The following is a 16,251-nucleotide window of genomic DNA, read 5'->3' as shown; positions in this document are numbered from 1 at the left end:
TTTCTAGTCTCTCTCCTAAGAGAATCCACTTAAACATTATCTACATCTTCAAATAGATTCACATCCTCTCACAGAATTTCTTAAGTGGAATTTTTTCCTCATAATAATTGCATGATAATTATTTTAAAAATAATTTACATAGCATCCTAAATGCTATATAATTGGAGTGACTTCTCTCTTTACAAGTAATTATCATATGCCAGTCAGATACCATAGAATCAAATGGGCCAGGTCTTTGGCTGGTGTATGAGTGCCACGATATGGCTCTGTTACAAGCTGACAACATGAGCCCCTGGATGATTTAGGGACTATACAGCTGCAGAGCATCTGTTTCTTAAATATCTGAGCCATGTGAAGACAATAACACCTCTCTAGAAAAGGCCAAGTTAGAGAAGTCAGTCAGCAAAAGAAGACTGGGAAGTATTTCTAAAGGAAGGAGATTTTAGGAGAGGCTTGAGGGGGACTTTCCTGAGTTGAGGTCATGATGGAGGAGAAAAGGAGTTTGAAGAGAATGGTTCTTCTGACAGGTATGGTTTATCTGTTGTTACCTCTGATTTCAGAGAAAGATAAATGGCAATTCTTCTCACTTTGAGTAGTTGCAGAGAGGGCAGGAAGGAAGAACAATGGAGATGTGTGACTTCTGCTTTAGAGATGCCATCTCTAGGAACTGTAAATTTCTGATATCCTTTGCCTTTTTAGATGAAAAAGACCCTAAATCGCCAGGTTTTGTTGATTTTAGTGGGCTTAAAATTGGAGTCAGTTTCTGATTTTGCAAGGCTTGAAATATGATGCATCTAGTAGCATAGTCTCCTTCTTTTCCTCCTAAAAAAGAGGTAGAGGACTCGAGGAGTCATTTAGGATGCTAACATGAAGAAACCATTTGGCACTAAAGATCAGGCCTGCTGTCAGTTTGGCTGGAGTCCTCCCATAACAGAAATGGGATCCCCAGTAATACTTACTCCTGACAAGGATTTTTCCCAGACAGTTTTAGAAGAATTCAAAGAGCCAAGACACTTCTCACAGAAAACCTCTCCCCTGTTCTTCAGCACCCCCACTCTGCCACAGCGGTGCATTTATACTGTGGAAATTAAGGAAGAGGTCTCGAAGCTTCACCTGGAAATGAGTGTTAAAATCCCCCCTCTCCTGTTTCTCACCCGAGGAGAGGGAGCTCTCCCAATGGCAGCTCAGCGTATCCCTCCGGGGATGTCGGGAGAAGCAGCAGCCCGGTTATCATGCCCACGTGAGCGAGCGTCGGCTCTGGGTTAGGTGTGTGCTGGGATGGTGGCCAGGACAGAGATCACTTTCCCTCTGGCACTGAGAACAGGCTCGGTCTGCCTTCCAAGGCATAATTAGATCGGAAGGAGAAGAGCCCTCCATTGGCAGGCGCTTGCAATGGGAAAAAAAGAATGTGTCCTTCAGGAAAGAAGGGTCAAACCTTGCCAGGCCATGGTGTATTTCCACAGAGGCAGAAGCGCTGCAAGTGAGGGAGGCTTACTGCCAAGGGGTCAGATGGAGAGCATGCCGGGGCCTTCGCTCCAAAGAACCCATGGTAGAAAAACAGGGACTCTCCAGGCCATTTCCACATCCTTTTCTCTTGCATAAGCAATGCTTGTCTTGTAGGAGGAAAACAACAAACTCCTGCCCTCTAGAGACAGGAGACCTCCAGCTCTGCTGAATAAAATATTTGCCACAACCTCCTTTTGAAGCAGATGCTACAAATGCATACAGTTTTATTCTCCCCTAAGGCCCACACAACCAGCTCAGCAGCTCGTCGCGCTCTCTTCTCCCAGACCTGGAAGGCCAACTCGCAGGAGAGGCAGCTTGTCACAACCACTCTTTTTCAAGGCAGTAGTTTATTTGGAGAACTGCTGAATAAAGCAGTCACAGAAAACTTGGCAAAGGAAGATAAATCCCTCCCCTTCTTCATTATCAAAACCTGTCTAGGCAGGATGGCAAATGCTCACGCTCGTGGAGCGCTTGTTTCCTTTCCCTTTCCCTGGCTGCCGGCATACCTCTGCAACTCACTCGCCGTCTTGTCCTGCTCTGAAAACTGGTCAGGGCAAGAGCTGCCTCCCTGGTATATAAATGACAGAGCGCGTGGCGCTCAGGCCCAAGGGGAGTACAGATGAGAAGAATAACGTAGCTCTTGCACTGGCTGGCAGCAGTGGCACCCCGCTCCCGAGCAGCCCCCCAGACCGCAGGGCTGCGCAGATGCAGGCGAGGAGCTGTACAGCGCCTCTGCCACTCGTGTTCCCCTGGATTAGCAGGAGTTCCGTGTAGATGGAGCTTTTCAGATTACTCTGCAGAAGCTACTTGGAATTTCAAAGGTGAGAAAACAGTGTTAAAAGTCTAGCCCTGCATCTATGCTCTCAAGTACCGGGAGTCTTGGCAGAAGCACTGCTTTCAGTGCCACGTAACATATTGAGCTACAAAATCCCTTCAGTCCTGGGTTTCACAAGGTTACACCACTGGTAAATATGTACTTTGAAGATTTTGTTCACTGTAGCTACTGTGCCGAAATGTCCATATGTCCAGTTACAAAATAAGCGTTATTAGTGGGGTGAAAAGCTGTTCTTAATAGCATTTTCTCAAAGCCGCCAGTGTGCTAAAAATACTGCAGATAATACCCCTCGACTCCTCACTGCAGTGCACCAAGTATTTTCATTTACATCTAAGCAAAGTGTGGATGAAGCGGATACCAAGCCCTGCCAGATGACAACAGCAGCATTTTATACAGGCACGCTTGCTCTGCTTGTTTGCACTGAACCTTCAGCAAACCATGTCAACGTGACATTTACCAAAACACACGCCTAAATCACAGGCACTTCAGAAAAAAAAACAACAAACCAAAACGTGGCAACTTTGTTTAACAGTAAACTGCTGAATTGGGACTACGTCGGATATAACACAGAAATGAGCTTAAGATATCCGCAGGGTTTCTCTCCACAAATGAATACTTCCTGCATAATATCTATATTAAGTTAAAAGTTTGAGGCAGATAGCTACTACTGAGCTGAGTATTTTCCTGCAAGAAGTACCTGTCTGACACAGCAGCCACAGACTCTGGCCGTCCATTACACATTTTAAACATTTAGACATCATCTTTAAAATACCTATTTTGACACTATTACTGGCAGTTCTGTTTTCTTGCCCTATACTCTAAAATACAGTATATTTCTTTGGTGCAGAAAGACAGGACCTATCTTTTAAAAGAAATTAGTCCTGTCCTCCTTTTCTGCACTTTACTCCATGTTCACTTTACTTGCCTAAAACTAAAGCAGGACTAAGGGATGAAAGGTGGCTCTGAAGTCAGACTCAGCTACTGATGTACCTGTAATTGTGGTGGCACGTTCTTCTCAAAGCAATCTTTTTGAGGTAGATGATCCCAGTTTTCACTGTGAAATTACTGTTCTTGCAATTCAGATTATGCGACTTGTGAAAATTGACCTACAGGACCACGAGATTGCTTGGAATGATCATGAGGTTTATGCACACGTGCTAAGGAGGCTACATTACATAAATAGGAGGATAATAAAGAAGTTATATGCCTTTCCACTTAGGGTACTGGCAAAAATTGCTAGATTGAAAAAAAAAAAAACCTTCTTAGGGTAAAAATACATAGCACCATTCATCTGTAGTTTGTTTCTTTTTATTATGTTGTTACTTTAGGAGGATTTTGAGCCCAGAGTGTTGTTCTTGGGGTTCATAGCTTACCTCATCTCTGTCAGGAGATGTTTCAGCCACCAGTTACGTGATTTTGGGGCAGAAAGCCTCCTTGGTCAGCCACAGAAACGATCTTGATGTCTGCGTCAGTAGCAATGGGTTCTGGAGCAACACCACCAGTTCAAGATTGTTCCTCTAAGAGATTAATTTCTGATTTATTCTGTGAAAAATGATACTTCCAGCAGTGTCTGGCACTGCAAATCATCTTTTCCCAGGTGCTAAATATCTACCACCACAGTGTGGTTCAGGGATGCCGACTGGGACTTCTTCACTCCCAACTCGTGCAGCTGCCTAATGGCACTGCGATAGGATGGCAGTTGTGAGCACGCAGCCACTGAAACCTGTTGTGGGTGGTCTTCTGTGGGCAATAACACGGCATATACAAGGACAGGAAACTTAAAATGGTTTTGCTTTATATAAAATAAACATGCCGGTAGCAACACACATCTGCAGAGATGAGGTTTGAACACTAAGAGCTTGGCAACGGAGGACACAGGTTTCTGTTAGCAGAAGTGTAAAGCCAATTCCAAATTCTTATAATATTCTGAGCTTTTCGGGTCTGTGAGACGAGGGATTACCTGATTGTCAGCGACAAAGAACGAGTGTGAGAGAAATGACTGTTTAAATCTCTGAACGCTGCTTAGAGCTGCACAGGACATGGGTGGGCTAGCAACCCCTCTCCAAAGTAAACATATAAATCAGCCATCTTTAAAAAAATATATAAACTTAACTTCAGTTGTATGCTCCAGCTTGTCAACGGATATTTATGAGGCAAGCGTAATATTATAATGGTTATAGCAGTGAAATACTTCCCGAGCGGGGGAGCTAGTAAAGAAGCGCACGGATGTTAATGCCAGTAGAATTTTAATGCCCAGGAGATGGGGGCAAGGTGACACTAGCTCTAGTTAATGTTGCTTTTGCCGGCTACAGCGGGGGAAGATCACCGATGGCCCTTTCTGAAGGCTGTAAGACAGCGAGCTTTGGCTCCCGAGCCCGACACGGGCACGTCGGTGCAAGCTGCTGCCTTGTTGCACGCCGTGGTACCAGGGTCTGCTGAGGGGAAGCAGTGGGATTTTTCCAGTAAGGAAAGAGCCACCACTGTTCAGGTCTTGTTCCAGGACTTGGAGGAAGGTGCTGCCAGTGTCACCGTCTTGGCACCTGGTTTGAATCCCTGCCAGTTTTATTTAAAAGGCCCTTTTATTGTCAAAACTGCACATGAGTGTGCAGCTCAGGAGCACACGCGAAGGACTTTGTTATCCCTGATAAGCTCCGTGCCGGGACAAAATGATTCTAAAGAGGTCGGGAAAGCAGGAAATTGCCTGTTTCCTTGCATTAACAAAGGAGGAGAGGTTTGCACAGTCCTGTCCTTTACTGAAAGGGCTACGGGGAAGAACCCAATACTCTCAACTTCGACTCCTTATAGAGGGGCGAACTGCAGGCTGCGCCACAGGGAAAATCAGTGTAACAAGAAATGGAATCAGGTAAACCAGATCAGGTAAACTCGTCTGCTGGTCCAAACTGCACTAGCAGTCTCAGCAGACTGTCGTGGAAAGCTGTTGCAAGAAGACAGCTTCCTGGGGAATGACAAAGCTGGGCTAACAGGGATGCACTGATCACAGAGGTGAAAGATGCTCTGATAATGCTGTGAAGACAGGGCCAACATAAATGACATCACTGAATATGTGTCTCAGGAGTGACATTATTCTAAAACCCTCTCCTTCCTCAGAGCTATGCGGGCATTGATCAATTGGGCTGGAGGGCGCAGAGCTCGCGTGTGCCATATAAAGGACAAATCCCAAAAGGGTATGTTCTCTTTATGGGGACACTGCAGCTCTGGGTAGTAGCACATGATTCTCAGCTTCTGCTGGTATGTCAGCGACAGACAGTGGAGGTTCTTGATCCTCCAAGGCCAAAATGAGCCAATCTTTTATGACATTGTATATTATAAGGGGTAGTACAACTGTTCTGGACAAAACAGAGCTGTAAGTGCTCCTCTGGAAAATGCAGTTGTTCTTGTCGGCCCTAAGTTGGATGCTGAACAATTCAGCAATGCACAGGGAACCTTTTCCTATATATGCAGTTACTGAGCATGTTAAAGAAATAAAATCATATGCAAGAACAAGGCCTGGTTGAGCAACAAAGTACTCGAGAACAGACAGTGCAGCACAGGCTGGGTATCATCCCATCCCATCTCTGCCCTCCTTGATTTCACAGGCTGCTTCACCTGCCCTTTCTGAATTACCAAGGAATACCACAAACCAGGCCAAACATACTGAAGGAAACAGTAGCCAGAGCCAGTGGGTTGAAGGTGGTACGGTAAAAGCTACCACATAAGACCAGTGACTACCCAGCAGCAGCCAACTACTCAAGTCCTGTTCTGAGCTGAGGATATTCCATCCCTTCAACTTCCCGTGTCATACTGGTTACAGTTTGCAGGTAGCCTGAGCCTGTCAGCTCAGTAGCACTCGGAGGAAGGCTGTGGTGAAGGACTAATAGCCTCAAATCACCTGGACCCTTGTGAGAGCATCCAGAGGTTGATGCTGGGTTCAAGGTTTTATGTAGAGAACCTGACTTCCTTTAAATTGCATCCTTTTAGGCGATTACACAACACAACAAAGAAGAGCAAACCAGAAAACTTAAAAGCATTTTGTTATCCAACCCATGCTTAAATACTAATTTTGGAAAAGTCCTTTCCATGCAGCGAGTCCCTTAGGTTCAGAAGGTATTTATTAGTATAGTATTCCACGTGCAAGTCCAAAAAGCCTATCAGTCAGGAAAAGAAAGAGGAATAGTTCTGTTGCCAGATTTGAGCTTCGGAGGTAGTACTGTGAGGACTGCTGTCACTGTTTGGGCAAACCCAGTCCACATCTGAGATACCAAGAACAGAGCCCACATATCCGTATCTGTGTATTACATCTCTCCTTTGCATATATGTCATATACTAAAAAAGATGCTTCTCAAAAAGCTCTAGGCACTCCAGATGGTACTTAATAATAGAAAAAGTTACACTCCAACACGACTCAAGGCAATAAAACTCTCCCCAGCCAGGCAGGCAGCTACGGCACTGGCACCCAGGTGCCCCCCAGCCCATGCCCACCCTGCGGTGCAGCCCCCCCAACACCATGCCGTGGGGAAAGGGAGGTTGGAGAGCTTTCCCAGCCCGCGCCCTCAGTAAGGGACTTGTGTGTTCATCTCAACAAACGCAATGCACACAACTGCAGTGATGGCCGGTTATCACCCGGCTACTCATTTTAAATCTACTATTAGGCCTTTGTTGCCTTTCATCTATTGCAGTTTGGAAAGATCTAGCAAAATTTATTAGTCATCTCCAGGAGAGCGCTGCTTCTTACTCTCACCCCTGCACGTTTTGAAACTCGTGTCTTCTGGCTGTGCTGCTTGAGGGGAGGAAAAAAACCCACCTCAACAGACAGTTTTAAATGGCTGAGCAGGACATAAAGTTTTACGGCAGTACATGTTTGTAGCTTGTAACTGAAAGAGCAGAAAGTCTAGTTCAATTTGAAAAAAAAACAAAAAACAAAAAACCAACAGAGAAGCAAAAGCTAATTTACTCTCTAGATGACACAGGAGCAACGCGGTGGGTATTTGTACAATGCTCTGAGCAGGGAAGGCTGGCTCTGGCCACGCAGGGAGCAGGCCCAGCTCCGGAGGAGCCCGTGCAGCTTCCCCTGCCACCCCTGCTGACGAGCCCGGGGTTACGGCACGGAATGCTGGAAGGCAGCGCATGATTGCTCACACATGCACACGTACAAATCTCAGGCTTCTCACACTACCTAGCCAACATCAACAGCTGAGTCCCAGGCCTGTATCAGAGGAATCCTCCTCCGCATGCCCTGTGCAGTGTCCCGTGGGAGGCTGTAACCTGCCATTCGCTGTGAGCATCCGCTCCCTTGAGATTGTGTGCCCTGCAAGGACTTTATCTTGGTTGCTCTGTAACTTAAACTCAGTAAGACATCCAACAATTTAAGAAACAGCTTTGATGTAATACAGAAGTATTTCTTCTTCGGTAGAACCCCTCACTATAGATCTCTTTTTTTTTTTTTTTTGTTAAATTCCTGCCATATTCTTCTGCAATAACTGTGGTACATCGTCGAGAGTTAAGCGGTGTGTTGTTTTTTTTTTTTTTTCTATTGAATCCGGTGCAGAGAGGCAACTCCCATATTCCACACGAAGATCACACAATGCTTGCATAACTAATTTTTTAATTACTCTAGTCCTAAACCTCTAATTTAGTTCAATTTTATACTGACTACATGTTGGTATTGTTAAGGTTTATGATCCAGTGATTTACAAGGCATGATACATCTGATTTCAAATTGGTTGTATTGATTGTTTAATTGCGTACGGGGACAGGAGTGTAACATTAACTCGCCAAACTGGTGGATCATGGCAATGCTGCTAGGGTGGTAATTCACTGGTGTAATTAGTTACATAGAAGAAGCATCTTTTAATTGTGAAGGCCAAAAATAGACTGATGAGTCTACCGTTTGGTAAGTAGTGGTTCTATTTAAGTATATAGTCCTTTTCATAAAGTTCAGAGCAATCAGAAGAAGAAATTAATATTCTGTTTCTAAAAGCTGGTCCTAATAATGCAGTAGATATCACTACATAGGAAGTTTTGGATTCATTTAGAGGAGTAACTTACACAGGTATGCATCTTTTTCTCAAAACCAGATTGCACGAAGACTGTGATACTGGTTACATCACATACAACCTGTTTTTTTAGCTGATGAAAACCTACAGTTCGTACTGGTTTGAACTGGAGTGATAAATCCTTAACAGTTGAAAATTCAGTCTTTTATGTTCTGCCTATTTCAGTTGGTACATCTAGAATGTGAATGCTTTAAAACCTCACACCACTTAAAAGTGTATTTGTTATTATCTATTATTGTCTGATACTGACAGTATTTTGACAGGTTGAATTCTGTAGGTGCTTTGAGATTCCCCAGTTAATGGTGCTTTGTCTGCCTGGTGGATGGCTTGCATGACCAGGGAACTGGCTGACCAAACAGCTCCTCATTTATCTCCTTCCTGACCCATGAGTCCTCGAGTAAGGAGATTGGGGGTAGAAACCATGGGAGATAAGTGGTCATTTAAGGCTCTCTTCTGTCCTTGCTACGTCTGGAACCACTTGTCCTGGAAGGAGAAACCCTCTAAGCTACAATTTAGGGGCAAGAGTTACGTACATGAAACAAACTGTGGCAAGCAGACCAAGAGAGAGGCTTGCTGATATACATGCACCTATTTTTGCTAGGAAATAATAATATGAAAGCTATATATGGTAAATGTGCAAGTTAGACCTAAATTGCAAGCATGGTGAGAGCTTAAAGCTCTTCATGTTGCCTTGAAAGCTACTTCTTAATGCATTTCATGTGTAGGTATTGTGAAACCAGGCACCTTGTCACATCCCATTACCTAAACGTAAAAGCTGTTCTCTACTATGCCAGCATGCAGTATTTGCTGTTCTGTTAATGACAGTACAGTGTTCCTGACCTTCTCATTAATTAGCACTTTCAGTGTATTTTCCAACATCCTGATTTCAGCTCTATCCTCTGCGAGCATCACACTGTACACAAAAAATGGCTTCTTATATGGAAGGCTTTGTTTTAATTTGAAATTTCTCACTCTCCGGTTTACTTAAATAAGAAAAGGTAGTCGAAGTTGCCAGTACAGAAATTCACAGAAGTTATAGCATTATCTGGTCATACATCCATTATACTCACTAACTTAATGCCTATGGGTAGGCTCAGAGTGGAAGTGACTCTACCTTCGGTAGAAAGGAAAAAAAGAAGCATCACAGGAGCTTCTTCCAAAAACCTTCTAACCCTTACTAGAGTCTGGCAGAGAAGACATGTTTAGAACAAAACAGAATGCCTTTTTTCTTAATTCTAGTGAAAGTTATGCCACGTAAGTCCTAAGATATCACCTCTAAATTTTATTTTAAAGCTTCACAATTTCCGAATTTATTTTGGAAGAGGTTTGTGTTCCCTTTCCTCCTCAGTTCCCCTCTTGTATTGTTCAGAAATCATCTACCACTCACGGTGAGCCTTTAGAAGACGACGGACAGTCCAAAATCGCGGGGCCCTTTGGAGAAGGCAGGTGGCCAGCGGAGCGGGGCCCAGCGCTCCGGACCCGGCCCGTGCCCGCCTTGCCCTGCCCCGGCGCGGCCAGGACGGGGCAGAGGGAGCAGCTCTGAGCGCAGAGCCGTTCAGCCCTCGCGGCTGGCGCAGCGCTCGGTGGATGCGTAGTGACAGTGGCAGCCGTGCTGCCTGGTGGGATCCCAGCAAAGGCAGAGGTGGAAACCCATGCTGACTTTGGTAACAAGATTTCAAGGTGGAGGCTGTCCCTGATTTTCCATACGTGGCTCTGGCAATCCTTCCTAGGGCCACAGAGCACCATCTTCCCTGGCACTAAGGGGCCGTTTGCCCCTTTAATGACATTTGCTACATCATTCCCTAATGCCATTCTCGAGCTAAAACCACACCGAGTCCCTCTTAATGCACTACACTTACTGACTTCAGACAGTCAGACGTCAAACAACCTAATTTTGATTCCAGGTATTATTTCAGACCTCAGGTAAAGCGATGAGCCACTAAAACACCTTCTAAATGCAAACTGACTGCAAACACCAAAATGAGTAATAGTCAAAACATTTGTTCAAAATTCATATAAATTCATGCACTGGGAGCTATTTTTAAAGAATGGAAAGTTAAAAACAGAAATCTTCTAATGATGGGTAAACCGGAATAATTACATCAGCTAGGAACTACTGCAATTCCCCATTAGCTGTTTTCTGCTGATGTTTTGCGGAGTCTTGTTTTTCCATTGTGGCATTAACTTGGATGTAAACATCCTTGCTGTCAGTTTATTTAACATTAGCTCTGTCGTCAGAAATGCTTGAGCTGCACAGCATTTCTAGATTTTATGCTTCAGAAATACTTTGCTTCTACCTCAGAATTAATTTTGATATGCTTACTTAAAAAAAAAACAACAACAAACAAAACAAGCAAATGGAAAGGCGCATAAAGATGTCCAGGCCTATTATGCTTTGCCTTTAAAGGAATCTCTTTGCATTCCTGGTTGAGCTCTCTGCATCTTTTCTGCATTTATAATACAGATGGTAGCAGCTAGAAGGTACTACGATTACTGTACCCACCTATTCACCAGTGTTATATTTATTGTACAGTTGACAGAATTAGAATAATTAGGAGAGCATTAGGAAAATAATCCCTTGGTCAGAACGCCACCCCTTTCGTGCCAGTCAAGGGCAGGTGCCGGCTGAGACTTGCTTGTGTGCAGTCACTCTCCCTGTTAACTGGTAAAGCATTTAGATCAAAATAAATAAATGAAAGAAATATGAAATTCAGCCCGGATTTCATTTGATAGTTCTACAATCTCCTAGGTTTAAGAAGGAAACAATAATTTTTCCCCAACCATGCATCTGCAAAAAGAAATAAGGATTCAAAGCGTAAGCACAGCTGCCTATTCAAAAAACTAGCAGAGTTTACTTGGCATCACCTTTTACAGTTTTCTTATACGCTGCTTCCTAGACCCCGCAATTTTAAAGTCCTCGAGTAGGAACTGAAGGGGACAGATAAAATAGAACATGCTCAGCTTTTTCCTCTTTGAGGAGACTTTCATGTCAGGTCCCTCTAAACTCGTGTGAAACCTGCACCCCGATGTCCATTTGAAGATCTCCTCCCAGTCCGGAGGTGGCCGCCGAGAAGAGGCCACTGCAGACCCCGACACGGTCCCTGGCTGAGGGAGGCACCTTACGGGCCACCCGGGCTGGGTTTTGTGTCACAGGGCCCACTCGAACCCAGAGACTTTGTAATTAAGGCAGAACCTCACACCAAAACATGCAATACAGGCTGGCATTCCAGCTGTACCATGCAGGTTTGCATACAAGTACTTAACACTTACATATCGTACCTTGGGGAATGACTTTCTCCAGGTGGAGAAGTCCTGACCAAAGGCTCGGTGTAAGCTGGCCTTTTCCACCACAGAAAGGAAAGGTATCTCTGCTGTGCCCAGAAGAGCTGTCTGAAGAGAGGAGCAGTTGTGGGAGTACACCTTACTTCAAAAACTGATGTTCGATTTGGAGTTTGGGCATTTAAATAAACTCTGAGACGTGACCGGCAATTTTTGATGTTTATTCCAAATGAATAAAAAGGAGTCATGGGTTTTGCTAGTGGATTTATATCATTCAGCTACACCAAAAGCTGTCAAGATTAACCTGGGCCCATATATGGGAAAATGGTATTTACTGGGGTATGAGACTAAGAGAAACTGTTTTCCTTTTGGTGCACAGCGATTTTAAAGCACTTAAGAGCAGAGTTTATAGATACGGTGCCCGGGTTATTGCTAATAAAATACAGTTTCAAATCAGCAGCAGCTCTGCTAACTAAGAGTCACATTTATCAGCGCTGCAGTGTGTGAGGATTTGGCTTGGGGGCGATCTGTGGGGAGCATCTGTCTTTGCTGTGATGTTCCTTTACTGTGTTTAGGTAGGTTTGAGTTTGCTCACTACAATTAGAAGAATTTGGAAATGATCCTCACAAAAGACCTGCCAGTGTTCAAAATGTGTCTTCTGTGTCATCACTGCTTTCCTAGCATCATACATTTGTGAGTCAAATGTAGTGCCTCACTCTGGGTAATTTCCATTAATTCTTAAAAGGTTTTTCATGGGTATGTTATTTCCACAAACATCTGAATTTAAATTACAGCTGCCTTCTAGCATCTAATATTCAGCATTCAAAAGTCTTCGTTGCATGTATTACTCCACCAATAAGAGCTTCTCTCTTTTCCCCCCCTCAGGGCCGATGTATCAACTTCACCCGAGTTCAATCTCAATAGAGAAGGCGAAGAGGATACCAGGAGGAAAGACAGCCACATTGCCACTTTTCAACCCAGCAGAGAGAACCGAGCACTTCCTCGCATTTCTTGGATCACCTTCAAGCCTGAGCTCAGAAGGTTCCTGCATTCCCCGCTCCCGGGAGCCAGCACTGCTGTACCGAGCTCCCGTGTTTCACCCCAGTGCGTTGACACTCTGTGATTTGCAACAGTGACAAGAGGAGAAGCGTTGACTTGCATGCCTATGCTTTTACAGAACACAAAAGGGAGAATACAGACACCAAAGATGATAATGTTTTTCTATTTTTATTATTTTATGATTTTTTTAAGGACTACAAATTCTCAGGACATAATGTGCTTTTAGCGGAGACGCAAAGTTTCTCAGATGCAGAGATGGCACGTGTTATTTAAACAGGGACTATTAGCCAAAGGCGGAGGATAAAAATTCCCACCAGGCTAAGCAAGTGCAGGAGTTAAGTGCCTCACGGCGATGTCAGATCACAAACCCACTGCGAGTCTCCCATCGCATCGTGCCTTACGGGAACCTTCGGACTGGAAATCTTGTCATTCTAACACTGAAAAGTGCACACGCATGACAAAATGTAGACAGGATGCCTCAAGGTACTGGTAGCAAAGCAAGACTTTGCCCTTTAGTTTTTGAAGACACCTTTCTTTCATTATGCACCCGGGACAGGAAGAAATTAATAGAGCGTTATTCCACGGGAAGACAGCCTGTAACCAGAGATCTTGAGCGGAGTTTGAGGGACTGATGCTTCAAGACCTTGACACTGTGGCTGGTGGTTTTTTCCCCTTTCCTGCATTCAGAGTTCAGTAGCGCATAAAACATCATCATCTATAAACATACCTAGCAGTCGTAGGCTTATGTATTTTTTTTTTTTTTTTTAAGATTAAAAAAAGCAGTAGCCACTAAGCTGGTATCTCAGGGTTTTTTTTTTTTACCCCCCCAAATCTCCAAGGGCTCTTCAGCGTCACAAGCCAGCAACTCTCTTTGCATGAGAATTTCAAAGTTTAATTAATATAATTAAAGGCAACAGCAAGCAGCAGCCTGTGAAGATTTTGCTCATCTTTTTTATGCCTTTTGACATTGAATGACCTATTACTGTATGTGCATTACTCGGTTTTCGAGGGGGCACCGAGCATTGGTTAAGATTCAGCAGTGGAAAAAGACCTCCTTCCATCAATTTAGAAATTAAATTTACGGGAGCGCCGGCCATCACAAAACATTGACAATGTATGTATTATAATTTTTTAGAAAAACCAGTGTCGTGTCACGTCGACGATGCCAAATTATGTTAGCGTGAGCGGAAACACTGTGGGGGAGGAAGGAGGGAGCAGCTGAAGAAAAAGGCTCAAATGATCCAGTCACTTTCGATACTGTACTTCAGACGCAAAATGGATATTCGAGTCGAAACCTGACAAAGCGCGCCCGCTTTGATGGGAACTGGTATAGACAATGACCAGTGGCTGGGTCAGTGGGATGTCTCTCTGCGAGCAGGGAGGCTTATCAAATGACACTAAAAATAAGTTCAACAACCATCACGTTGGAGGGGAAAAGGCGAACATTTCACATTTGGTGGGCATGAATGTGCGCAAGATGGAAAGAGCAATGCGAAGCATCCTGGTCTAATTATCTCCTTTGTGCTCTTCACTGAAATTGCAAGGGACATAAATAATTCTCTTGGTCGATGTCCAAATTCGTGGCACTGCCCAAAGAAGCCTTTACATATATCCACTCGCTTACATCTTTTGCTTGAGTTTATTTATGTCACTGGTAGCCTCATCATCAACAGCCATGTGTGCACATTAGACTATAAATAAAATTATTATCTAAGTTTCGGTGATTATTTCCTTCTTCTCCTCCCCCCCTAGCCTCCCATCCTCTTCACAACTTGCATCTTCATTCTGCCAGCTCCATGGTCATCCTCGATACTGCCTTCCAAAGACAGCCCACCTCCCTGTGGCCCCACACGGAATGCAGAGAGAGCCTGCCACAGCCTAACTCAGGGGCTCCTGACTGTTCCACAGCTACTGCGAACCTGTCAGACACCGGCTCGTACAGTATGTAGCATCGGCCACGTAAACAGAACAATAAAGCACCCACAGAGACGGCCTGTCACTCCTTTAGTGCGCCAGATCGCAGCTTTGGTACCGATGGCTGCTGGTCGGGGATGCTTTAGCCTAGCTGCGTACAAAAGGCTGGTTTTATCCAGGGAGCCCAGCTATCAACAAGTCTTTGGCTTATTTCAAGCCACTGATTAAATCTCTGTGTACCCTCCAGCTTAACTTGAAGAATCAAAACTAGGTAGGTTTGCTAGGACACCGGTGAGGTTCTGTACCACTCCTCAAGATACTGAGGCGGTATGGGCAGAAACACTGATCTCAGATGCTGCTCTGTTTTACTAACTTCTCCATTTTTAATATAAATGCGAGACTTCTTTTGAGATATCGCTGGAATTGTCAGCTTGCATTTTGAGCAGTGTGTTGCATAAGAGGGAAACATGCAGATGAAGAGGATTTCTTCCCCTCGCATGTATCTGCTGTCTCTCAAAGAGTATTTGCAACAAATACAGCCACAGAAATATAAATCCACTAATAATCTTTTGTCCTCTTTAGCTGTCTATCCATATTCATTAAAAACTGTGGAACATGCAATTTTTCACAGAGTGGCTGATACCAAGCGAAAACGTATTTCAGGTATCTACATTGATTTTCCCTTCTAATTGGCATGATATTACAGTACGTTACACTTTTCATTTAGCTGAAGATAATACCCTAAGAGTTTCATTATTATACAGTGTGGAATATCTGTCACAAATAATTTCAGGGGCAAGAGGCATAGGGTAATAATACTTTAAAATCCACTGATTCAAATTGACATAAAGTAAGACTTCCTTGGCAGGCAAGCTCAAAATGCTTGAGAAAACCACGATCGGGAGGGTTAATAGAGTATGTCCCTCACACAGTTTCAAACTCTCCGTATCTCCTTACAAAAAGACCATGTCCTAACAACATTGCTGGTATCTATTTTGGCCCGCATAAGCAAAGACACAGTCTCTTGAAAAATTAAATGAACATAGGAGTGATCCAGAAATATTCTGCTTAGAAGCATGTATAAACCCCACGGTCTGAAATGATTCTTTACTCTTCAGTGTCTTATTTCCATGTCAAAAACCTCCTCAAAATACAGTTGACACAGCAACTACGGGCACTGGGTGGTGTGAGCCTTCACACATTACTAGTTGAGGAAACTGCTGGTCTCCTAAAAAAATGATGGGAGAAAGAGCGCCGAATCACACACGTTTCCCTTCCCCGGGAGGCGCGGATTCCCCCAGGAACCCCAGTGTGCCCCGGGTTTCTGTTCCGCACGGAGTGAGCGGTCACTGCCCCGGCCCCGGCGAAGGGAGCCCGCGACGGCCGCTCCCAGGCAAACCTCGGAGCCCTTCCCACGTGTCCCCGTGTGCTGCGCTGCCGCTCCCATCCTGCAGTCCCTACTGGGGACACCGGTTTGGTCGCCAGAGACTTGCTCCTCAAAACCAGAACACGCTCGGGGGTCTTGATGTTGTGAGCGTGGTGATTAACACAGAGCAAAGAAAAAGAATAAAACCTAAAAATCCTGCTGCGTGGCAATTTACAAAT

At 44.4% G+C, this 16,251-nt stretch overlaps 1 protein-coding gene across 2 annotated transcripts in view; it reads left to right on the top strand.

Moving 5' to 3' along the window:
* The window catches only part of ANTXR2 (ANTXR cell adhesion molecule 2), a 119,875-nt gene extending 105,429 nt beyond the window's left edge, over positions 1-14,446 (top strand). For both annotated transcript variants that reach the window (XM_033007403.2, XM_033007419.2), the window contains one exon: positions 12,559-14,446. In XM_033007403.2, coding sequence (XP_032863294.2) covers positions 12,559-12,597 — 39 coding nt within the window. In that variant the 3' untranslated portion in view covers positions 12,598-14,446. The remainder of the gene's footprint in view (positions 1-12,558) is intronic.
* Positions 14,447-16,251: the final 1,805 nt, after the last annotated feature.

This window comes from Tyto alba, unplaced genomic scaffold, assembly GCF_018691265.1.
Source record: "Tyto alba isolate M040663 unplaced genomic scaffold, T.alba_DEE_v4.0 Super-Scaffold_23, whole genome shotgun sequence".
Classification (NCBI taxonomy): domain Eukaryota; kingdom Metazoa; phylum Chordata; class Aves; order Strigiformes; family Tytonidae; genus Tyto; species Tyto alba.
This window is presented reverse-complemented; position numbering and strand designations above follow the sequence as displayed.